This window comes from Plodia interpunctella, chromosome 11 (assembly GCF_027563975.2).
Source record: "Plodia interpunctella isolate USDA-ARS_2022_Savannah chromosome 11, ilPloInte3.2, whole genome shotgun sequence".
NCBI classification, from domain to species: Eukaryota; Metazoa; Arthropoda; class Insecta; order Lepidoptera; family Pyralidae; genus Plodia; species Plodia interpunctella.
This window is the reverse complement of record NC_071304.1, coordinates 4,809,371-4,835,017: the sequence shown is the minus strand read 5'-3', so window position 1 is coordinate 4,835,017 and position 25,647 is coordinate 4,809,371. Positions and strand designations below refer to the sequence as shown.

At 33.8% G+C, this 25,647-nt stretch overlaps 1 protein-coding gene and 1 non-coding gene across 2 annotated transcripts; one reads left to right on the top strand and one right to left on the bottom strand.

Annotated features, from left to right (window-relative positions):
• The first annotated feature begins 1,089 nt into the window (after window positions 1-1,089).
• Window positions 1,090-5,599, top strand: LOC128673813 (uncharacterized). The gene is made up of 3 exons (XR_010370041.1): window positions 1,090-1,226; window positions 1,833-2,827; window positions 2,906-5,599. It is a non-coding gene; the product is annotated as an uncharacterized LOC128673813 (transcript).
• Window positions 5,600-10,474: 4,875 nt separating this feature from the next.
• On the bottom strand, window positions 10,475-11,926 carry LOC128673593 (polyglutamylase complex subunit TTLL1-like). Its single transcript, XM_053751546.2, has one exon. The coding sequence runs from the start codon at window positions 11,811-11,813 to the stop codon at window positions 10,512-10,514; it is 1,302 nt and encodes a 433-aa protein (XP_053607521.1). The 5' UTR covers window positions 11,814-11,926; the 3' UTR covers window positions 10,475-10,511.
• Between the last annotated feature and the right edge of the window lie 13,721 nt (window positions 11,927-25,647).

Here is a 25,647-nt window from a genome sequence, read left to right as displayed (position 1 = left end):
ACCTTTTCTTATTATATATTATAAAGTATTTACTTTATAAAACCAGGCTAGTTCGATTGAGAAATACGGGTGTCGCCATAATGTCACTTACTTCTGTAAGCGTCAGTCACATTTTCAGAATAAAATAATGATTGAATTAAACCTCATTACGTATATCATCTAGATACAATTTTATTTACGATTAGCTTTTGCTTTAGTAGAAAATGTTACAGGGTAAACATAAAATTTATTTGATTTATAACATTCGTGTATTTCTTGTGAGTTTTCATGTATCCAGTACATAGGTAGGTACTCATGCCTACCCTACATCCTATTTATCTATCTATATTAACTAAAATATGGAAGCCGTAGACAATTTATTTTTCATTGTCTATTATTGACACAAATTGTTTTCCTCGAGAATTATTTATGACGTACCTACTTTCTTGCAAAAACTAATAAATGAGATATCTACCGTTGGCCTTAGGAAATAAATTGAGGTAACACATAGATAAATGGCGTATGAAGAGCCAATATATTTTTTGCGACTTCCCGTGTTCTTCGAGCGTTGCGTGTTGTTTGGAGAATAAGGTAAACAATATATTCGAAATGAAATTAGAGAACGTATTAGGGCGTTTTTCAAATTGTTTGACCACTGCTAAAACAGAATGTCCACTGACTTTGAGCAATTATTTCATTACATATAGAATTGCATAAAATCAGTGGCATACGCCATCCTGTAGCAAATTTAAGTATTAGTAACTTTAAACAAGAAAATTATTAAAAATTACATCCTAATTTGAATAAAATACAACGATGTTACAACATGTCACCCAATTTTACTGTGTCCCATACATACCTTCCTGACTTTGAAGTGTCATATATCGAAATACTATCACCACAATGACATTTAAAATATTTTGGTTTATGGTAAAATCATTCAAATCATATAATGTAACGAATTTTCATAAAGTTGCTATATCAAAACAAGTAAATAAATCAAATTTTATGTTGTCTCTGATTTTTACGATACCGGAATTTCGGATTAGTAACGACGATTTTATTAAACTTCCAAAAAGAAATTCTACCAATTCTAGTAATTTTTGTGATGTGGCAACTATTTTTTGACAGTTAACATCATTTCCGGTTGCTTTTCGGGCCTCTATGATTGGTTAAATCGTTACTTTTGTGTTCGAAGTGTGGTGTCGACAAAAAACGTGTTCCAGTAAGTTAGTGAATTTTAGCAGGTAAATATTATTGTTTTAACACGCCAATTATTTAAAGTTGTGTGTTAAGTGTCTACGCATATAATAAGTTTATTTGGATAACGAATTACTACGTATTGTATGTAAAAAATTGGAATGTATGGGCAAATATGTACTTTCGTAACATCCGATTAGTAACGTTATATATAGCCGGAATGGATTTTGTTATTAATTGGAATCATAAGGATGAGTCCTCAATAAAATAAAAATTTTATCGATAAATTATTTATATAATGACTTGATAATATACTTTTTTTGTGCAAGTAGATACCCACTTGCATTAAATCAAGAAATATTGAAGCATGCATGTATGGATGTATTTACGTATGTTTGTTACGCGATAATTGCCGAACTGATGGTCCGCTGATGAAATTGTGGTCTAGTGGGCATGCAGGAAATATCAAAGAAAATTTTAATTTCATCAAAAATAAAAAATCTGTTCGGCAGTTTTAAGAATATTCAAAATTTGCAGTGAACGAATAGTTAGTTAGTAATAATTTAAATTTCTTTGCACTCCTATATAGTACTTCAATTAAGTAAAAATTAGAGAGTATATCTTGTGTGTTGATGAATATATTTCTATTTCAGATCTCTATATGCGCACAATAATTATATTAGAATTAATTAAGTATGGTAGTAATTCTAGACATTGATAAATTTTTGACTCGCGATGATCTAAGACTACTCAAAAGTGCTAAGTGGCCATGGAGAAGATCGCACTTTATACTAGCAAAGAAATGTCACAACTGTAACGCTAATACTAACACGTACCCTGGATTACCTACTCACTTTGTAATATTTAGTGCCAAATACATATATCGTCTTTTAAATCATAATTTTTTCTGGTGTCAAACTTGTTCATTCTTTACTATATATGATCATTTTCCGGAAGACGAGTGCAAATATTGCGAATGTTAACAAAGACAGCTACGCAACTACCCTAAAAATTAATAAAAATGCCATTAACCGGAGCTGAACGGGCTAAAAAATTTAGAGAAAAATTAAAGGAGGATCCAGAAAAGTATGAAAGATATAAACAGAAACAAAGAGAACGAGTTGCTAAACGAAGGAAAAAAATTGATGATTTAGATGATAACGAGAAAGAAAAGCAAAGGGAACAGTGGAGAAAAGAAAAAAGAGTTCAAAAAAAAAGAAAAGATGTAAAAAGTAATCAAGAGGCAAATAATCAAGTAACCATACCAAAAAATAGAACTAATAAGCAAAGTAGTAAACTGAATAAAAAGTTACAAAGGGTATACGCTAACTACTACAGGGCTCAAAAAAAACAACAAAAGTTGAATACAGTCATTGGTCGTCTCAGGAAGCAGTTAATTCGCACTAAGCAAAAAGTACAAGGTTTGGAAACATCTAAAAGTGTAGCTGAAAAAGAACTGAATAGTTTGAAAAATGCTGTGAAAGAGACTTATACAGAATGCAAAACACTGGCAGAGAAAAGATCGTTAAAAAAAATTGCATACAAATTTAAACAACGGTCTGGAAAGAACCTGCCGAAAATTTTGGGCCTAAAAACTAAAATAAGATTTTTCAATCGTAGAAGCAATAACAATTACGGGACATTAAAGGTAATTTTATTGTCATTATATTAATATTGTTCTGAGCAAGTCACTTATATTAAGATAACGTTGATTCTTATTTTTAAGGTTCGAGAAAACATTGCCGCATTCTATCTTCGAGATGACGTATCTAGATGTGCAGCTGGACGAAGAGAATGTAAAACGAGAAACAAACAAAAGATGCAAATAAGATATTTGCTAGACACCCTTCCGAATACTTATCGTATGTATGTAGAAGAAGGCGGAAAATTAGGTTTTACTACATTTTATCGCTGTAAACCATTTTATGTTATAACGCCCACTCGTGCTGCTAGAGATACGTGCATGTGCATTAAACACAGCAATTTCCAATATTTGTTTACCGCTTTGAAATATCGATCAATTATATCGTACAAAAATATTGACGAAGTTGTGAAATGTTATTCTTGTGATATTACTTCATTTAACTGTATGCACGGATGCTGTGAGGTTTGCAAAAATCCTCTCTTGCAAATTCATAGTAATCAAGCTAATGATACTATTAAGTGGTACCAATGGGTAAGAACTGATCACAAATACCAAAAAGCTAGTAAAGAATGCGTAACAAAAAAAACAATTAAGCAAGAACAGGTAGGTACTGTCGCTGATTTAACATCCTTATTCCTAGAAAAAATACCACACTTTAAAGTACACGTTTACAACTGGAAAGAACAGCAAAGACAGTATCAAAAATGTGTAAATAATCTTAAGAATGGTGAGATCGCAATCTTATGTGATTTTTCAGAGAATTATGAATGTAAATATGCACATGAGGTTCAGTCAATTCATTTTGGTGCCTCAAAAAATACTATTACTCTCCATACTGGTGCAATATTTTTTTCTGATAAATGTCAAACATTTGCAACCGTTTCTGATAATAATAACCATGAACCTGGAGCTATCTGGGCTCATTTATTACCTGTTATTAAATATGCAAAGGAAAGTTACCCGGAAATTTCTGTAATTCATTTTTTTTCAGATGGACCAACAAGCCAGTATCGACAAAAAAAAAATTTTTTCCTGCTTAATTTATTTACTTGTAAATTAAATCTTAATTATTCTACATGGTCTTTCTCAGAAAGTGGCCATGGTAAGAGCGTTGCTGATGGCGTTGGTGGCAGCGTAAAACGCCAATTAGATAGAAGAGTCTCATACGGTTGCGATATCACTAATGCAACAGATGCCTATAAAGTTTTGTCTAAATCAATGAAAACAGTAAAATGTTTTTATGTTAACGATACCGACTCAAGGAATATTTGTAAACTTATCCCATCTAATATTGCTACCGTGCCTGGAACGATGAAATTACATCAAATAATTTCATCATCCAAAAACATTATCAAATATCGCTTGCTTAGTTGTTTTTGTGGCGACAATGCAGGTTTATGTAACTGCTTTAGCCCTAAGTTACATAATCTTATTCCTAATGAAACGGAACCAAAAAAAGAAGTTTTAAGTAAAGATGCAGTTAATCTATCGTTATTTGAAGAAACACACCTGAATGAATCTAGCATAAGTAATCGAGCTGATCTTAAGGACCAACCAATTGTTATAACTGTGCCATCAGAGATGGAATATGATTTACCATCTCCATCTCTGTCAATTGGTTTTGTAACCGAACGAATTGATCTGACAAGTTTGAGTTTTGATATTGATACGAATTTTGATATTGAGAGTACCAACAGTGATCTTCCAGCAGTACATATCACAAGTCCTAAATGTGAAAAAAAACGCGCTCGTGTCTTGTATCCTGGAGACCCTGAACCACCTCCTAAAAAAGTAAGTTCAAGCTCTCTTCTATACAATACGAGGTCTTTTAATAAATCTAAAAATATTGGCTTTACTTGCAAGTTGTGTCAAATGGAATTAAAAAGTAAAATAAAGTGCATAGTTTGTAAATCCGATATATGTCTGAAATGCAGTGGGACAGTCTTTTTTGATTACATATGTCCTCCTTGTCTTTGTGACTCAGATGAAAGTTAAGTTTCACCTTAATTTAAATTTAATAAATAATTAGTAGGCTGCTGACATTGTCAGTCATTTCTTCATGATGATAATTATGTTAAATATTTAGTTTCTTGGAGTAAATTACTCGAAACGTCTAACTTCATAATCAATCATTGATTGATATGCCGTAATTTTTCTAACATTGTGTTGTAATTGACAACTGTGATTGATTTTGAGACTGATAAAAAATGTAACTTGTAGTAGTAGTAGTTTTATAAGGTAAAAAAAAATATCGTAACGATGATAATTATTTTATATTAGTTTTTTACAGAGAAAAAAATATTTCGTACGGGCTAACTTAATTAATCATTGATTAGTATGCCGTAATTTTGCTAACTTGATTTTGAGACTGATGAGAACAAAATATCTTGTAGAAGTAAGATTAAAAGTTAGTGTTTGTGATCTCAGCTTTATGTTCCAATTAGTACCTAAGAATTCCGATTAGTAATTTGTTGAAGTGAGACTTCTTTAAGAACATGTTATTTTTCTTGGTTAATTTATAAGAAAATGATTAATGTAAGAACGAAATATTATTAACTTAATAATGTTTTACCTGAATTGCTAAAAGATTTAGTGTTATACCTTGCGCTTTTTTCATAAAAGGGTATTATACCTGTTCATGATGACAAAAATGTTACGTAATGGAAGTAAATTCCGTGATAATTTGTAGAAATATACTTAAAATGTTATTGTTTGCTTTAATTCTAAATGAAAATGATTTCATTAATACGTTTTTCAATAAAAATATACAAAAAACCTGTTTTTTAATTAAATAATTCATTTAGAAAAAGTTGCTAATTGGAACAATTTCCACCCCGAATTGTCGAGAAAAGCTCATTTTTTGACTTTATTACTTTTTCAATTGTAGAATAATTAATATTTTCAGAAAGCTTATTTAAAAAGCTATTTAGAAATGTGAAAATAAATCAGATAATCGAATATTTTTAAAAAGGTGTTCCGGTACCGTAACTGCCATCTTTTTTGAAAAACGCCCATTAAGATATTATTATAACTCAGAAATTCATTAGTTACATGAGCTCATCGAGAAAACATAACAAAAATACAGCCAGTCATTATCATCTATCATCGATATTGCTTGCGGGAAAAAATGCCAACAAACAGTAACATGTTTATACTTAATGACTTAAACGGCGTAGGAATTCATCGTGAGGAAACCTATACTCTGGTTGATAATTTAAATTAAACAGTGTGTATGAGATGTAACGTGTATTTACAGAATGTCAAGCAAGAGTGCGAATTCCGAAATAGCTATAAATAGTGAATACCCTCTATATCTTAAAACGATGTGCCACATTTCGGATTATAACTGTTTGCCTCTAACATAGAGAGATGCTTATCATAAATGGACTTGGCACACTTACGTTGTTACAGAAAATATACTACGTGCTTCGAACATATTCTATTCTAGATTTTGGTAAAAGAGTGATGTTATCGTTAAATGGCAGTTTTTAAGCCAAGTCGGAAATATTTCGACGACCTCGGCGCAGTGGTAGAGTGCTTGCCTCTGAACCGAGAGGTCCCGGGTTCGATCCCCTGTCGGGTCATGATAGAAAATGATCTTTTTCTGTTTATTTATATATGTACTAGCTTTTGCCCGAGTTTTCGCCCGCATCAATTTCTCGCGGATCTGTGTGATTTGTCTTAATATATTAATGTATTTAAGTGTTTACAGTTTGATAACTACTCTAATAGTATTTCTTGTATTTATCTATTTAAAATCCTTCAGTTTTTACATACCTACCTACTACCACTGATTGGAATTTATATATATATATGAAGATGATACCTATTTGTTGCTAAGCAAAAATTGCTAAATACATTTAGTATTATGGGGAAAGCGCAAATACTTTACTGTAGTACGCGCTAAATACATACTCAACAGTTTATAAATATTACTTAATATATTATGTAACCAAAGAAACAAATATAGCATGATATGTATTCTTTATTTAATACATATAGACACAACTCTAGATTTAATATCCTCAGACATAGTTAACGTTGTTAATTTACTATTCGGCAGTAATATTAAGGATACACAACGACACCAGACACTAATCTCAGTGTATGTATACGTAAGTCCACCCGACACTAGTTGCAGAGGAAGTTGCGGAGTCATTCAGTGTCCGTGTTGTTGGCATATAGATAGATTTGAGTTTGGAATTAAATATAAAAGTTTTAACGCCACCGGTTTTCTATAAACTTGATTGCATTCGTTAAATTCAGTTTTGAATGTGGCCGAAGTGGATTTTATTGACACATAAAGGTATGGACAATTAATATCTCACCATTCCGGATATTTTTAATATCCGGAATGGTGAGATATTAATTGTCCACAAAATCATTTGGATTGTTAATATGTTCCATAGATATTATATTCCCACGGAGATTCGTCGATATGACAATATATCTTACTGTACAAATTCAAATTCAAATTATTTATTACATTCATACATACATACTGTACATACGATATTCAAATCCTACTTTCAATCAATTCATTTATAATCAAGACACAAGCAATACCTACTTCGATAAATGAATGAAGGAAAGCGTAACTGACCGAAGTCGTGGAAGCGTGTCTAAAATTCCGTGCATATTCTGTAATTCCGGAGGTGAGGCCTGGAATTGGCGGAAATTGCACTCAATTGGAGACACCGTCACTGCCTGTGAATAGTGAGCCGCTGGGGAATACAAGATGAGGCATGGCTTGAATAATGAAGGGTTTCCTATACAACTATCCAACAAAAATATATACATCAAATATGTATCAACAACATTGTCAATCACATTAGTCTTGTATAATTTCGAAATGGTTGAAAACCTCTATCTAACGCGGACTAAAGGAGTAACCAAGAAAATAATCAGTTGAAAGTTTGGAATTATGCAAAGAGAAAGCATTTCTCTCATATCGGTCTTATTAAGAGAAATTTCTTGATAGATTTTCACCACAAATTCTTCGCAATTTAAAGGAACAATAATGTGATAGATGCATAGCAGAAGTACGTGCCATAGCGATTTGGGCTTTCCCAATCGAAATGGCTTGGATTTTGGCAAAAAAAGTACTACATTAAAATATTCAGTGGGTTGTTGAGCCCGGTTCCTGGCTAAATAGGGGTTGAAACACTTCTCAACCTTTTTTATGAATTCGTAAGCGAATTATTTATATCGAGATGTACCTGTCGACCTTTCGATTCCGTGAAAGGTGTATTTTTTACACGTAGTTTCTTCACACGTATAGAAAGAAAATGTCAGTCTATAACTACAGAATGACAAGAACAAGAAAAGTAATTTTCTTCTATTTATTCAATAACAACAAAGCTGTCACCGGGCCATATATACGTTCTAAAAAGAGGCCTTTGTTAATAAAATTTCTTGTCAATCACCGTATTGGACATCAAGGACACATTAATATCCTCAAATATTCAACGGACTACGGCGGAGCGGGGTTTAAGATTACAAAAATATACTTTTAATAAATTAAAAATAATCCTAAAAATTCATTATATTTTGTATGAACACATCTCGTGTTTGAGGATATTTTTACTCGATTTCGCAAAATATACTAAATCAATTTCGATGTTTTGTACATAGAATATAAACATGAGGATATTTAATTCAGAAAGGACTCTTCAGAAGGCTTCCGTGCTCAAATAGAATTCTATTATGAATAATGAACATAAAGGTAAGTTATTTTTATAAAATCTGTGACTATGACTATATCCCAGATTTCTCGTCTCCTATTATCTTATTAACATTTTCAGTTGATGTGGTATTTTGGTATAACCAATCGTTACGATGAAATTAGCATAGCCGCTTTTTAGTCTGTCAATTGAAGTTAAGATCGGCTGAAAATGGCTTACCTGGCTATAGCTAAATGTGGTTATTTATAATTTATTTCATGCTTATTATACTCTGTAAAACAGACATATAATACATTTAATATTAGATATATGTAACCAACTGAACATGTTATACATAGTCAATAAGAGTCTGTTTTTTTAATCTTGAGAGACGTATAGAATCACGTTGTTTCATTAATAGCGGATTAGTAGCCAAGGGCTGTAAGGCATCATCAACAGCAGCCCGAGATATTGTATAATAAGTTCGAGGGTGCAATTGATGCTTACACCCGAGCTAACTACTCTGCTTTACATCTGGATTGTGAGGTAAGTAGTAAAGAAACCGGCATTACAAGAATTGTTTTTTCCTAAATAGCACGTAAAAAAATCCCAAAAACAAATAATATTTAAAGTAAAAGTTTTCTATTCCCACCTTTTTTCATTAAACAGAACCAAGTGCCTAAAGAACTTTTTTTTTTCAAGAACGCAATTGGGCTTCACCGTTCGATATTTAAAATTGATGACTACGATATACTATTGATATACGAAGACAAGGCTGAATAGCGAAGCGACCTCTTTGGTCATTGGGCTGAATACCTGATATCTATTGCCAGTATGATGGTTAGATGTACACGAACTTTTTGAAAGAGTGAAGTTTTTTTAATTACTTACCGCCCTAGGGCTTTTCTAGCTACATTATTACCCTAGAGCGCTAATTGGTCACCTACAAGCCCCATTTGGGAGTAAGAAGGACCTACTTACCGAATATGAGAGATCTAAAATAATTTATTTACTTAATACTTATTATTATAGTCTATAAAACAGAAATATAAATACATTTATTGTAAATAGGTATTATTTGTGTAAGAGTAATTTAATTTTTTTTTAACTTGCGAGATAGATACATAGATTTAAATTGTTTCATTATAATAATAATTCAGCATAGCGTGTCAAACGTGCATCCTGTTGTTAGATGTTATTTTTCCGTTGCGGCAAACATTAAAATGCAAATTAGTAGCGTATACGCGCCGCTAAATCTCTTGTTTCTTTGATGCGCTTAGGGCCTGGTGCACACTTGATATTTTATGAAATAAATAACTGAATAAATAAATAAACACTAACCTATTTCACCGCTTATTGGGACGAAACTTTGTGAGGATGTATGTGTATATGTTTGTTACTCTTTTACGCAAAATCTACTGGACGGATTGTTATGAAATTTGGTACATTCTGGAATAACAACCTTTTTATCCCGAAATTCCCACGGGAGCGAAGCAAATATTTAAGACATTATTCCATGAACTTTGTTCTAAACAACTTTGCGTACTTCCGCCATCATTATGACGGCGTTTTGACTTCCACTAAGGGTTACGTGAGTGTTCTACTTTAATAGTTCCGACAAAACACGTACAACGTTTATAAACTAGAGGTTCTTCTATAGAAAACTTCCAAAAGTGACACTCTGCTGTTCTATCAGACAATGTCAGACTAAATTCTAAACCAACCAACTTGATATCCAACTAATCGTGGCTTTTGAGTTTCGCGTCTCTTGGCTCTGTCTACCACTGCAGGGATAAGATGGTGATACTGTATCTGTAAATTGGAGGCAGTCCGGAGAAGTAGCGCGTTTGCTCAGACCACTCTGTTATTTTCATGAAGTCGTTGGCTCACATGTGTTAATCAAAAACATTAATGAAGTTTGGAATTTTCTTCCAAGCTTTTACATTTTTTGCATGCAGTTTTGAAATAATAAACATTTGACTGACATATATACAAATTTTATTTCATTTTGTCATAATTCATAATTATCTATTTGTTTTACTATTTTTACCTGATCGACCTGAAATTGTAGGTTCATCCTTTTCCAAGAGTTCTTCGTCTATAAGCAAATCGAAACTGCCCAACGAGTCTAGACACGGTAATTTATTCCAACGCACGTCTGGCACCCCATCGGGAGGTAACACTACGGACAAAATATTATCTATCAATTTGTACTTCAAAATTCTGTCGTTAACCGTAGTTGACGTGAGAGACGGGGAAGCATTTACTTCCACCAGCCACGGCTTCAGTTGATCGTCTATAATGATGTCATAGCCGTAACACTCAAAGCAATGACGATCATTCGCCATCACCGAAGCTACAGCCTTCAAAGAGTGCACGATCAACCACTGCATTGCCGCAAACAACTTCTCAGTGACAGCCCTGCCCCTGCTCCCTTCTAAATAAAGCCGCAAATTTTGTACGCTCATTTTCCCGCCGTGAATGCTGTTGTAATCCCCGCCGTGTTTCTGCACACTAACATTAGTCAGATGTACATACATGTTGTCTAACTCTGTAACACTCGTGTCGTACTTCACCGTACAAAACCTACAAAAGCCGAGTTGGAACAAGTAAGCCTTTAGCGGTCGAAACGAAGTTACCAACACGTAGAGTCTAAGATCGAACTTTTTGCCTCCTATTAGGAGCGGATTGTCTATGTACCGCGAAATCACGTAGCTCTCTTTACTCAGCTGCGGATGAAAGGGAGTTTTCGCCTCGCGAGACCATTTCTTAAGCTTTGACAGTTTATTTATGAGGAAAATTCCGGTGCCTTGAGATTTTCCGCAAGGCTTCATAATCCAAGTGCTCTGCGGGGATTTGCGGTATTCCTCAACAAACATATTGTAGTCGGCCGGAAGGACGAACGTGACGGGGACGAAGTCGAGATGTACGTACCGCGTGACGACTTGCCCGCCGTGCAACACCACCTCCGCCTTCTCGGCTAGCGGGCTGCCTTCTCGCTCGAGCTCCTTGCGATATCTTTTGATATTTTTAACAAGTAGATCTTTCCTCGATAACTCATAATGATTGGGAAAGTGATTTATGATTTGGTTGTCGTTCATACGATAGCCACTTTCGACACTGAATAAATTTCGGCATGTTTGTGTGGACGCCCAGTAAAAGTTCCATTCGTCGTCGGGTCCGACTTGGTTCCAACCTCGTCGTTCGAAGTTGCTCATGAGAACTGACTTTTCCATGTCGGTACAAAAGTTGACACGACATTTCTCGGCTGGTGCGTTCACTCTGCCATACAAACTATTTGCTATTTTCTTGGCTTCCTGATTCATGGTTATTGTTTTCTGTTATTTATGTGGGAAGTTGATATTGACCAAATATTTGGTGGTCAGGTGTGTTGTTGTCATGGCGTCGTCGGTAAATAGCGCTCGCTATTGGCAAACATCCAATCTCGCTCACTATGACTACGTGTAAACACAATCGGTATTGATTTTTAACGATTGCCTACCATGTGTAAACTTTTCAGTTCTATACAATGTATTTACTTATAAACATCTGATTTTCAAAGAATATTAAGGGATATAGTACTTATTCTTTTTTTTAATATACCAAATGTTAGTTATTTAGTTTATAGGTTTTGTAACAACTGGTAAATATTGATAAAACTCACATATCTCCAGTTTCGCCTCTGATTAAACTATAGTAAGTAACTATAATAACTATATGTATACATACTGACTGTATATATACATACAGTTATTATGTTCAGTTTCATGTATAAGAGATGTTTCGCAGAATTTGATTCCCGCGGCACCTGTTTCGCGGGCGGGGTCGGTAGTAAAACACTCATTCCCTGCTCTAACGTACGGCATGATTTAATAAATGTTTATTCCTTTTCGTATGGTTTGTTCTCTTGAGAATCACGCCCGTTTGTTATTCGTATATATTTTTTTATAAATTATGTCCTTTGTCCTCTGTACTCTTAACAACGTGTATTTACGTCGAACTAATCGATGGATGGTTTGTTTACGATAACAACAAGTACAAAGGAATGTAGATTGAAATAACAGGCTATAATAAAGAAATAGAATTCATAATTCTCTGTGATATACCTGAAGTCAAATGGAGTTCCATAATGAAATAAAAAATATACCCATGTATGTCTTTCTATTACGACCAAGCGACCGACTGAAACAAATCAACTATTTGTCTTTCTTAATGAAATATATATAAATACACGTGAGGTCCAACAGAAACTTCAGAATTGTGACAAACGTGTAATGATCAAAAAGTTATGCCCAAAAAAACTTTACATATTTCAAAACACTATATAATTTCTTGAGGGACACACGATAGCGCGTTCTAAAACTAAATATCCCCATCTAGTGACAGAAATATTCAATTTTAATATTGGCGATTAAACAAAATATGATTTATGATTGGTCCTTCTTTTACTTTTGTTTAGGGTTGGTAGGTACTAGGTAATTTTATTACAGTTTTTGTTTTTGTTGAGCTTAACTAAATATAGGTATTTATGTTACAATATCTGTAAATGATCTACGTGTAACGGCCAAAAGCTCACAATGTAGAACCCGAAAGATTTATTAAATAGGTATTTAGTACACTAAACCAGCCTTGATTACAATTTGATAGGTACTGATAATGGGTGATTTGACATTAAATGACGATAGATAAGAATATAATCATTAAATAATTTAATTACTATTAATGAGTGGATGAAAAGATTTTTAATTTTATATATACGAGTATACCCATACTCGTACCTATACCTTCGCCAGTGTTTGTTTTCCACGGCAATATTTTCCGGGATGAAAGGTACTAAAGGTCCTTAAATCCCGAAACGTTGTCGATCATTTATAAACTACATAAATACATGGAAAATTTCAAAAATATTATTATTTATTAAACGGATAAAGTCTGAAGAGGTAACAAACTTATTTTCGCGTTTATAATATTAGTTGGATTGTATAAATAGTTCTTAACTTCGCCACACTGCGTTTAACGGAGTAAAGCCTACATCGAATAAATCGTAACCCCAGCAGGACATCATTAGAGGCCGTATCGCACATTACACAATTTATGCCACGCCACGTGTGACCGCTCGGGATAAATAATTTTTCTCCCTTCCCCACAACTCAAGCCACGCTAGTAAAATAATATTTCATAATATAAACGAGACAGGCGACCGGTCGTGAAATTACAATCAAATCTTCAAATGTTTCATATTTTTAAATGAACTCTGGGCTTTGAGGCATTACAAGCCGTAACGACACCGCCTTGCACTTTCTCTCTAATCTGAGAAGTGAAGGTCAAAAAGAGATAGTAATTTAAATAACCCTGAATCTTTAAGTTGAGTATGAAGCTTTAAGTTGATGGAGAACACGTGTAGAAAACTTTTCCATTTTCTAATGGCTGCAGATTTACTTCGGTATTGCAGAAATGTACATTTTATTACCAGCATACGGTTATATTATAATTTTTAAAAGCAACATCCCAAATAACATTTTTCCTTATTGTTCATATTTCCAAGTACCTATAATATTCATTATGCAAACAATGAATGGTATATTTCTGTACAGAGTAAAAAGTACCATGATCAAAGGATTTTAATTTTATTTAATAATGGCGGAACTCCAAGCTCTAGCTTTCAGGCTTCAGATGCTAATAGAGTTATGTGAAAGTTTTCTTTCAGCAGAGAAAATTCTCGAAAGATGCCGCGCTGGTCGTTAAAATTTATTAAACTAGAATTATACACATAGACTTCACTAATTAAATTTATTAAAAATCTCTTACTGATACTTGTGTATGTTTTATTCGCTGTTTAAAGCTAAAATATTTCACCCACATCGTATCGTTAGAATGATATCATATAAGTGAAATAACAAGGAAAGGTGTACATATCGTTTATCAATCCATATACATATAGGTACTCTGAGAGCATTGTATCGAATGCCGTATTGTTTCGTCGTATTATTGTAACAAGAAAATAACAACGGAAAACGGATAAAGTAAATAAAATACGTCAATAATGATATGTGATCCAAATAAATATGTTTGTTAAGAATTAATGGACCCTGTCATACTATGTTCTGCGGCTTCCTACACGGTGTTGCCAACTTTTAATTTATTTACGTGGGACCGAGAACGGGCAATTTATTGCTTTGTCTTCGCTGTGTAGGGTTACCATTCTCATTTGAGGACAAAAGATGAAGGTAGCAGGTAAAGCTTAACATCCGGTGTAATGTACCCTCCCTACATCTTACTCGTAAAACAATTTAATTATAAAACACATGAGCATGTTATGTAAGTGAACGTTATTGTCATCCTTTATAACCGTATAGGGTAGAAAAAATAAAGACACTGGTCATTTCGAATCAATTTAAATGTTACATTGTTAATAGAAATTGGTTTTTAACGTTTTGTCATAACTCGAATCAGTACCATTTAGCAACTGTGTTAATAATTTAACCCTGTTATTCATATATGTTACGTCTCTTTCTGTCCATGTCAAATAATATAAAGTGCTATAGTAACAAAACATAATTTAGTTTAAAGTATGATTTAACGTTTTTATGAATAAAGGCGTATCTCATTGACTATTAAAAAAACTTCATACCGTATTTCTTCATACCAAAAAGCCACTATTACTAACGCTATGCTCTTATGAGCATAGCGTTCGCAGATACTTCAAGTCGTCTAAAGGCAACTGATCTGACATGACTTTTACAACTATCTACTTAAAAATAGTCAACTAGTGTGCTGATCTCTTCACGATGTTTTCCTTCAACGGAACCTGAGAACTTCTAATCACAGGAGTATTGATATTCTTCCTCTTTTTGAAACCTATCTAATTAAGTATATCTATTTTTAAAATATTAATTAACTCGCATACAAAAATACTGCTTCCCAAACATTTCCTCTGTTGTAATCAATTTGTTATTAAGAGTATACTGCAACGTTCGAAGTGTGGCCGCTAGCAGAGGCGGCAACAAATAGTGTACTATCAAAACAGGGAAGGTGGGTCACCCACCGATGGATAAGTTTCTTTGGGCCAGTGCCAGCTTGCGGACAACACATGCGATAACTTCGGCCACAACTCCTTAAATTAAAGCGAGCGTGCACAGGCTACACAACAGGTTTCTCTCCACAGATCTAAATCAACCTGAAGTTAGGTAAAATCTAAGGAATTATTGAAATTTGTCCTTTATATAAAAATAATAACGTAAAAATAAATTAAAAAAAAAAACAATAGGTATTTTATTTTATTTCATGACAAAAGAAAATTTCGTGTACCATATTGTAAAAGTCCTTTGAAATTTTCGCATTAAGTAGGTACTTGATTCAACTAAAAGGGTCTAAAAAGTTTCCTTTATGACAGTCAAATATAGACGATTATGGCGGATTTTCCGAACTTACAAAAGTAAAGTATGTGCTAAGCCATTTTAAAACTTATGAACAAAAACCGTAAGCTTTTATAAAATGAATATACTTACGGTTGGAAGCTTTTAACAGCGTTAAGGAAATGCAAATGTTATGCATTCGCTCAACTCGACATTATTTTTTACGAGCCAGTAAATGTATGATGGTGGGTTAGCTTTAAATGTTTAGTTAATTTATTTATTTTCTGCACTATTATTTTATTTTAGTGACTTCAAAATAGTACAGCTATAATGTTTTCCTCATTGTTCTTTACGCATTTTAATGTTAGCAATAACTTGGTATTGACTTAGGTATACTAGAAATACCTATATACCTATAGATATATGATTTTCATGCGTCATATTTCGTGTACGAATTCGCCCAAATGTCCACATAATTGGACACTGAGCGTCACTTGCAATGTCATCACAATGCTCATGACAGATCCTGTGAAACATTAACGAAATTTGTTTTACACCAAATTGAACTGACAGATTAATTATGATTTCCCAAAAATTACTTATACTTATTATTATCATCAATGCAGCCTATCTTCCTCCAAGACTCTTTGTCTCTAGACTTTTCTATTTCCTGGTTGGGTACGCAATCGTAAGCATCAAACGGAGATCGGTCCTCCCATTCTGGGAGCATTTCACCCACCCTGTCTCTCTTATCCAGTTATGATCGACATGCTTACGGTTTAAACTTATAAAAAATAGGTATTCCTACAGGAGAAGAATTCAGGAACGCAGCTATAATGTATTCCTAATGATTTGGAAATCACAACATACCCATGACATCTCTCACATCGGAGCACTTTTCCTTTAGCTTTATTTTTAACCGCAACTTGGTTTCCACGCGGTATGAAATAAGCAACATTTTCTTTAACATAACAGCTCTTCAATTTAATAAAGCACAAGAGTTGTTTTGAATTTATATATGGACAGAAAGTACTGATCTGATTATGTAATCTAATGTGGTCTAGCGATAGCGACATTAATCGAGGAAAGCACCTGCACCTGTGACTTCGCATAACTAATCTCGGGCCGAATACTTATTTACCTGCCCAAAAACACTGTTGCTAAACAAATGAAGGAACTAGACCAAAACATAAAGCCGGCGAACAGTGGGAAATGTAAATGTTATTCGCTGCAAGTCGACATAATTCTCAGCGGAGCGGGATGTTAAATGATCCGGAATTGTGATAGTTGGACTTACACGCATTATATCGCGAGCTAAACTTATGTGACAGTATATGTTTATATTAGATTTATAGTCAAGTGATAACGTAGACGTTGAATCCTTTCGCACTTTGCAAATGTATATTTATGAGAGATAACGTAACGTCCCTAGGCTCTGATGCTGTATGGTGACGAAAGCAACCGGAAAAATACTAAGATTAGCAAAATAGAGAAAATAATAGGTGAATTGAATTATATTATACAAGTATGAATGACATCATATTTTGCATTAGTAGATATTTTAAGATTTGTAATTCTAATACTATTTCCAAAGACTTTTGTTTGCGATCATTATGTTGATTCTTTGGAGCGCTGAGAAAATAAGTACCACAATTATTATAGACTATTAAAGAGCTAATTATTATAGAGCAATTGTTAAAATTATTTTCCCTTGTAAAAAGGAATTCTCGACAACAGTGGGGATGATTGTTAACATTATGTTAATGCGTCGTAAAAAGTAACTCCTATAACGTCCAATTAAATTAGCTCTAGTGCCCCCACTGATCGTAGCGGTTAAAACTTCTCTTAGCGTCGTAGCAATCGTAGCAGTACCTCGTAGCGCATAGCATTCGAAGTAGTAGTTGTCGTAGCTTTCGGAGAACGTTGTATTACATTACAAAACGTTATATTGTGTTAATATATTACTCATGAGAGAAATCAAACATTTCTCTCATGAGTCATTTTTGCATATAATGTGATTTTTTCATCTTTTTAGGCAAAATTATTATACTGTGCTAATTTTATTAATCGCTAGTAAAATGATAATGTTGCCACTAAGTGTGATTTTTATAGAATATGTTTTTGTGAAATAAATTCGTTTTATACGCATGAAAGATTTTTCATAATGCACCAAGAATTTAGCTACAGGTGCCATATTCCCAAAGTTCTCATCCCCCGATCCAATCTGCCAAATGAATTGGAAACTGCTGATAGTTGAACATTGTTACCAAGTTTTTGAATTAGGCCGCTCGCCGTTGACTCTCGGCCAATTTTAGATTCGAATGAAAATAGGTATCAAGATTCTTTACGAAATATTTTTAAAGTGTATTTTATGCTAATATATAATATTTTATACAATAATGTTTTAATAATATTTTAATATATTTTATGCAAAAATCACATACTGTACAGTAAGACGACTTTATCCCTTACGGAGTAGACAAAGCAAAAAAATTGAAAAACACCATATTTTGTGTGTAATAAAAATCAATTAGAAATAAATACGATAGGTATGTAGATATTTTATGCAATCTGTCCTTGCATGCACGGTTCACGGTTTCACTAGACAATTTTGATGATTAGGCTATGATTTTATGACCAACCTGGCCTGGCTGCCTTGCATCAACCTTCTTTGAAAAGTCTATTTTTGGTTATGGCTAGCCATCAAGGCTATTAAATATTTAGTCGCCTTATACGACGTAAGGAATCCTCTTAATCTGGGGAAAGAACCACACGCGCCTGTAACTCAAAAAAATTAAACTTCCCAGCGATATATTCACAAAAATCTAGATTGTTCGCGAAACCCACACGTAATAAAGAGTGTTGATAAAAAGCAAGTCATCCGAGCAAAGTTAAAATAGAGGCCATGTTGGAAGTTAAAAAACCACTTGAGCCTGCGTAGATAAGTTGAGGCTGTCACCGTCGTGGAGTTCCCAGATAAATGATGGCTGCCTTTGACTGATGGTCCGGACTTAGCATTGATTGACTTGCAACGGAATTTTATACACTTTCACAAACCCACCCAGTTTTGCGACATCTTGCTGTGATCGGTTTTTCTGATTGATCAATCAATTTAGGATGTTGAATATTGGCAGCCTTAAATGTTACGGGTTGTATTTTAGTTAATTAAGGTACGCCACTATTTAAGATTGAAATAATAAGTAATAGTCATGAGTGAAGTTGCAGTCCGTTTCGAGATTCCTTTCGTTTTATTGTGGTTTGTGGTAAATTTAAAATCTATGGTATAAAGGATACTTTTTGTCTAGTATACCATAGACTCATATTGAAAAGTACAAGTATAACAGTATATGTTTTTTCAGTTAGTTTTGTTATCAGCTGCCAGACATTCTGCTTATTTCCTAAGTAGCAAGTAACGACCTAAGACGGGCCCTGTTTTACAGTAAATCTATAAAATGTGCAGCTTAACTTCGACAACACTCATTATTTAGGTCCAAACACTTAAGTGAAGTGGACAATAAAATACAGGATCGCCCCAACGTTTCTGCCTGGTTTGTTATGTTTTTAGTACTAGCTTTGGCCCGCGGCTTCACCCGGGTGAATTTTCCTCTCATAAAAATTCATCAGGAATTCACACCGTATTCTTTTGAAGTGGTAAAATTAATTGTCTTCTGTCTCTTTTTAGATTCATTATTTCCAGCTAAATGTCATAACTACAAACGTAAAAATTAATTTCAAACGTCATTTAAAACAATCTTATACGAACTATTCCCACTGGAACGAAGTCCCGGAACGAACCTATCTTGCTTGTGATATTCAGATAGGGCTTGAATAATAAAGAAGCTATTTTGATAAACTAAATGAAGACTTAAAAATCAGAATAACTATATGGAAAGTGAAATATAATATATAGTAGTGAAGTATAATGAAAGTCATAATATTAAAGATAATTCGAGAAAACGAAGCATTTTTTAGTCAATACATAATAAATCACCAACCTAAATGGACGCAGATTACTGCAAAAGGGCGCATTGATCCAAAGGTCCCCTAAAATACGTGTGTATATGTAGATTAAAAGGGTGATAGCAAATGGTTTCATTTGGAAACGTTGGAAAATGCACAACTGCCACGGAAATATAATCCTTAGTAACTTTGCGATGTCCGTAAAACCCAACCAACCGAAAAATAAACTGAATTTGCTTCACTGGTGTTTTGTTACGTATTGTATCATACAGTATTATTAAATGATAAAATGTTGAGTAAAAGTCCCATTGCTCAGTCGCGCTCCGTCATTTTGACATCCGTCGGCGGACAAATATTGTATGGAGATTCGACGTACGACGTACATTGCACGTCAATGTCAAAACCTGTAGAAAGTAACGGAGCCGTGGTGTGTTGCGTTGTCGCAACGGAGTAAGACTGAACCATTGTTCAGTCCTGCCATGCCCCATTGGGCATGGCTCTTAGGAGTTGGTAATATAATTATATCATCTGTGATGAAATGCTTAAATATATCAGTCATACTTTTTGTAATACTAATCAATAAATCGATAGATAACACTCAACGGCCCTAAGCACTTAATTCGTCTCGCGGGAAAATTACGGAAATAGTTTAGTCACAATACGTATTTCATTTTCTATCCTCAATCCTATAGTTGTATCGATATAATAGATACAGAATATCGAATGCTGAATACAAAAATATGTGTCGATATTTGCACAGCATACGAATGAAGCAGCAGGGGATTTAGTACTGAAACATTTTGCTAAGCCTGTGTGGCGTTCAATTACGGGTTATTTACGTTCAGGATCAACTTTTTTTAGTCATTTCGTTCTACTGTAATCTAAAAAGGCCTTTGGTATTTTTGTTCTCGTTATTTTTGAACGAATGAATTTTAAATGATGATAATTTTTTGAACGAATGTGTTTTAAATAATGGTCTAAAGGATGGAAATGAATTTCAGGAATAATGGGAAAAATGTACTTGTCTTGGTTACAGTAATTTATACCGAACAACCAGGACCAATTATTTTTCACACCTACACATCCAAATTTAGCTGAAAACGACATCCAAATTTAGAAATTCGAAATATCACAAAGCTACCTGCAAAGTCAATTTACGAAAAACCACACAAAAACCGCAAGCTGTCGAGTAAACCAAACGCAAACTAGCGCGTTCCGGATTTAACGCGTCACACACAGACACACTCTCAAATAAATTATCTGCAAAATGGACTCACTTTTTTTTTATTGCCATATGCCATAAAATATAAATACTCCAGATTAATACTATTAAACTGTATACAATTTTGTCTGATAAAAAAAATCAACGATCAGCGGAAATAATTCATATTGTACTGAAGATGTGTTTTGCGTATGTCACATAATTATTTCCCCTGAATTGTATTTATACGCCTAGTCAAAAATAATAAATATTTCCATACCTTCGTTATTTTGTCGTCTATATTTTAAATCTCGCGTCTGGCTGGACATGCGTAAACAATGGAAGTGATTCATTCTACCTAGCGATCTATGCGAATAGCTACACGACCTCAAATAATAAAAGGCATTAATTTTACTTCCCTGTTTACTCAATGTTGAAATATAATTTAGTAAATGCAATCTTTTAAGATATACACAGTGGAGATTCTACTCATCGAAGATAGACTAGCAATCACTATTTCATAATTTCATTTGCTTCAATATTCCCGCTATAAGTACAACTTTACATGGCCTACCTACTGGCCAACTTTCAGCTCTTCTAGGTACTCCTTGAGGTACCTATAAAGATGTTATAGGTACCGTACAATCCTTAAGTTTCGAAACAGCGGATTTCATTTGAAACTCAACGGGCCATTTCGCAATCAAACACGATTTAACAAATTCCTATCGCTCATAACAAAGTTTGTTATTTACCTCCTACTGTAGGCACACATCAATATCTCATGTTTAATGCAAATTGGCCGTAATTACCATCTCATAGAGCTCATGCAACCTAATCTAACGCGTAGTTAACTGTAGTCGGAATCGGGGCATAGCTCCAGAGACACTTCCACAACATATTAGAGGACCGTTTGCAAACTATTACCGCCAAAAGTGAACTCTGCCTCGCCCGGGGTCATATGTATTATTAGATACTAAACTCGATTCCCCAAAGCCCGAGTTTCATAATTAACATCTGTCATTTGTATAGTGTTTGTTAGATATATTGGGGACGGTTTATGGCCAGATTAAGGACTCATACGCACAAACGCTTATATATTATTAAGCTTTAGACATAATAAAACGTATGCCAAACGTAAACGTATGCAATGCATTAAAGTAAAATGGTCTTAGTAATTACGTTTAAAATAAAGATATTGGCAGAAAAATTGGTACACAAACAGAAACTAATAGCCTACACGTACGCGAAATGGCCTCTAAAACACATATCTTTGTATCGCGAAAGTATTGTACATTGTGCATTTTGATTTTAAATGGAATTGATTAAATATAAAACTTGTACAACAAAATATAAGTTGCAAAATACTATAGTCAACAAAAAGAACATGCCTAATGCCTATACTGTGGTGCCTACATATTAAAAAAAAACACCACTGTGCCTACATAATACCTAAATAGCACAATATGTACCTACCTAAAAACAATTAAAAGGATAACGAAAGCCGTATGGAATGAAGAAGAAAAATTACCTAAATAACTGGCTGGCTGGGCTCCAACAGTTCACAACTGAGGAAAAATCTGGGACAGCGCAGGACAGAATGGGGAACAAAAGTGAACTGGACTAAGATTAATTTAGTTGCAAAAACATGTATAGATATACATTATATTAGCTACTTATCTATGTAGGTAGGTGTTAGCTTACGAACAGCATTTTTATCAAACCATATTTCAACTGCTGTCAAAACTTTGCACCTAAATCGAATGCACTAGTAAAATGGCGGACTCAAGCGTGTGGTGTGTCGGCAAACTTTTTTAAGCTAGACAGAATTCACACTGAAAATTTAGAGATGAAACTCCTTTGGTAGTTAAATATTTTTATAAACCAGGTAAAATGTTTATGGAAGTATTTAACTCTTTTTTGTATTCTATACCTACATTTAACCAGCCAATTAAATAAGTAGATATTATACTTTTATGATATAAGTTCAGAAGAAATGTTCCCGTAAATTTCAATGGACCAAAAACCGTAATCGCCACGGCCAACGAGTTTCTAAAACTAATATATTGTCATATACCTAATATTAATAATAATATATTTACAAATATGAATAACAATAATAATGTACCTTCTAGTGGCCTTTTAACATCTTTTGAGTTCACGGGTTTCCTATCGTCACTTGATACATAATTAAGTACCTACTTGTCATGTCAAACTTGCAATCACGACGCGAATTTGTAATGTTCCTTGTCTCTATTATTCCAATAGGAATAGAGAACATTTAATTCATATAAATAATGTATGTATCTATTTGGGTAATTTTTGTACTGAAATTGTCCGTTAAGAACAGGCTATTTAAAGAAAAATGTTCAGCCGAATCTTCAAATTTTTCATTTTAACCCCGGATCACAGGCTCCAATGTTTCATAAACGTATATATAAGCAGGAAGGAACATGCTCGCTGAAAATTATTTCAATAACTACAGAGTTTATTGAAATAATTTTCAGCGAGCATGTTTTAAAACAGAAAAATCATACTTTAACTACAAATACTGTAAAATGCGATAGTGACTGAACGAACATACTTTAACTTAAAGTAGATACGCTTTATCTCTTTTATTAACTGGGTAGGAAAATAAGTGACTATATAGGGGTGTATGCTTGTGTTAGTTAATGCCACACTGACGCACACAGGATAACCTTTTGCGGTCAGATGGGACCTCTGTAATGCTTTCACCAAACACGGGGCTCTCATAAAAGAAATGTGCAACAAAAGGGATAATAAAAGAAAAACAAGATTAGGAACGTTTTCGTACTTAGTTTCACTTCATTGTATTTATTTAGTCCCTTTGAAGGTTGTTTGTGTTTGTTACAACGTTCATATAAAGTTACAGGTGTCTTCTTGTTTAGACACAAGATCTGAATATTTTTGAAACCTTAAAATTGGTTTTAACCTACATACCTATTAATGGTATAAAAGCGAAAGTTTGTGAGGATGTTAGGCACATCCTCACAAACTTTCGCTTTTCATATTTGTTACTCTTGCACGCGAAATATACTGAACGTTAGTGTAATGATGGTACACAGCTCCCCGGGAGCGAAGCTTAGGAGCTCATTTTAAATTGTTTCAATCGATAATGGTGACTATTACTTATGCCTCAGTAAGCGATAACAGTAATTATTCTAATTAGGTAGTTAAAACGTTAATCATAAATACTAAATGAAAATGCATAAAATGTGTAGGTATCATTTGTGAATCTTCTTGCAGCATCTAACTACCTACGGAAAAATCGGAGGAAGAAATACATGCAGGGACCGAAGGACATTCAATTCCGAAGGAAATCTTATTTACCAATATGAAATGTATCGCAAAGTTGGATATCTTCGTCAGCAATCTAATCTCCAAAGCGAACAATACCAAAGTTAATATCGACATATTGGAATATGGCATGTTTTTGGCAGCGCACGTATGCGCTATATTGGCAATCGGAACAAGCAATAATCTCGACACACGCATTGCTCAATATCCCGCTGCTAGTTCATTTAAATAAGTATACCTTATGTTGCTTTGAAGTGAATTCTAACTAGAAATAAGTTTCAAACCAAAATTCATGGTACCTAATTTATTTTTCAAAAATGATGCTATTTAGTTTTCGTACCTCGCTATAAGACGGCTTCCTACAACTTTTTATTGACGACTGAAAACAAAAACAAATACAAAAAGAAATTCTGTGGTATTGTGAATATCAACAGCCAGTGTCAAATAAAAATAAATTATTATGAAGACGCATAGTCCCGCTTACCATATTTAAAATTTTAAATCGTAATGCTGCTGAATAAGTTGCTAAATTTTTGTTTACCTTCTGTAAATAAAAATAAATTATTATGAAGACGCATAGTCCCGCTTACCATATTTAAAATTTTAAATCGTAATGCTGCTGAATAAGTTGCTAAATTTTTGTTTACCTTCTGTTTAAAAACTGCATACAATTTAATTCAGTGTGGCGTATGTAGGTAATGTAAATAACATTACGCCGCACGGTTTCATTTAAATTCCACTTCAAATCTATGACCTATTCAGGAATGCTCGATCAGACTGCGGCAAATGTTTGGATATGCCGCTTCTACCAGAGGGCAGAAGGAGCAAACCCTAGACTGAATGCATGCTGTTTTTATTTACAATTTTTAATCCATGCTCATGATTCATACTTGAAGCAACCGATGACAGATGAGAGAGAGATCCATACTTAAATTTCTCAGTACCTACCAATCGTCCGGGGGCCTTATATACACTATCGCTGAATTTGGCATATTTGCAAATAAAAGTTCTCATATAAACTAGGCAATGTTAATTCATCCGCATCGGCATCTGTTTGATATTTGAGTTCGGCGATAGTGTGTAATAGTAGTACTTAGTAGTGGTATATTAGTAGGTAGAGTGTACATTTAAATTTATCGTCTTATTCGATCCCAATATTCTTTTCTGAACTTCTGTAAAATACCGCCGGGTCTGTATTCGTTAAACGCAGTTTAATATCAGAGACCGTATAGTTGAATACCGTCTAGTCTAAATCACTGCATAGTTGATGTAGAAACATGAATATTCATATCCGCACGTACGAGTGCAGCCGAACTTCATTTGATATTC

Bases quoted from the DNA above. Each gene is read 5' to 3' on its own strand.
- LOC128673593 (XM_053751546.2), bottom strand. From the start codon at position 11,813: ATGAATCAGGAAGCCAAGAAAATAGCAAATAGTTTGTATGGCAGAGTG.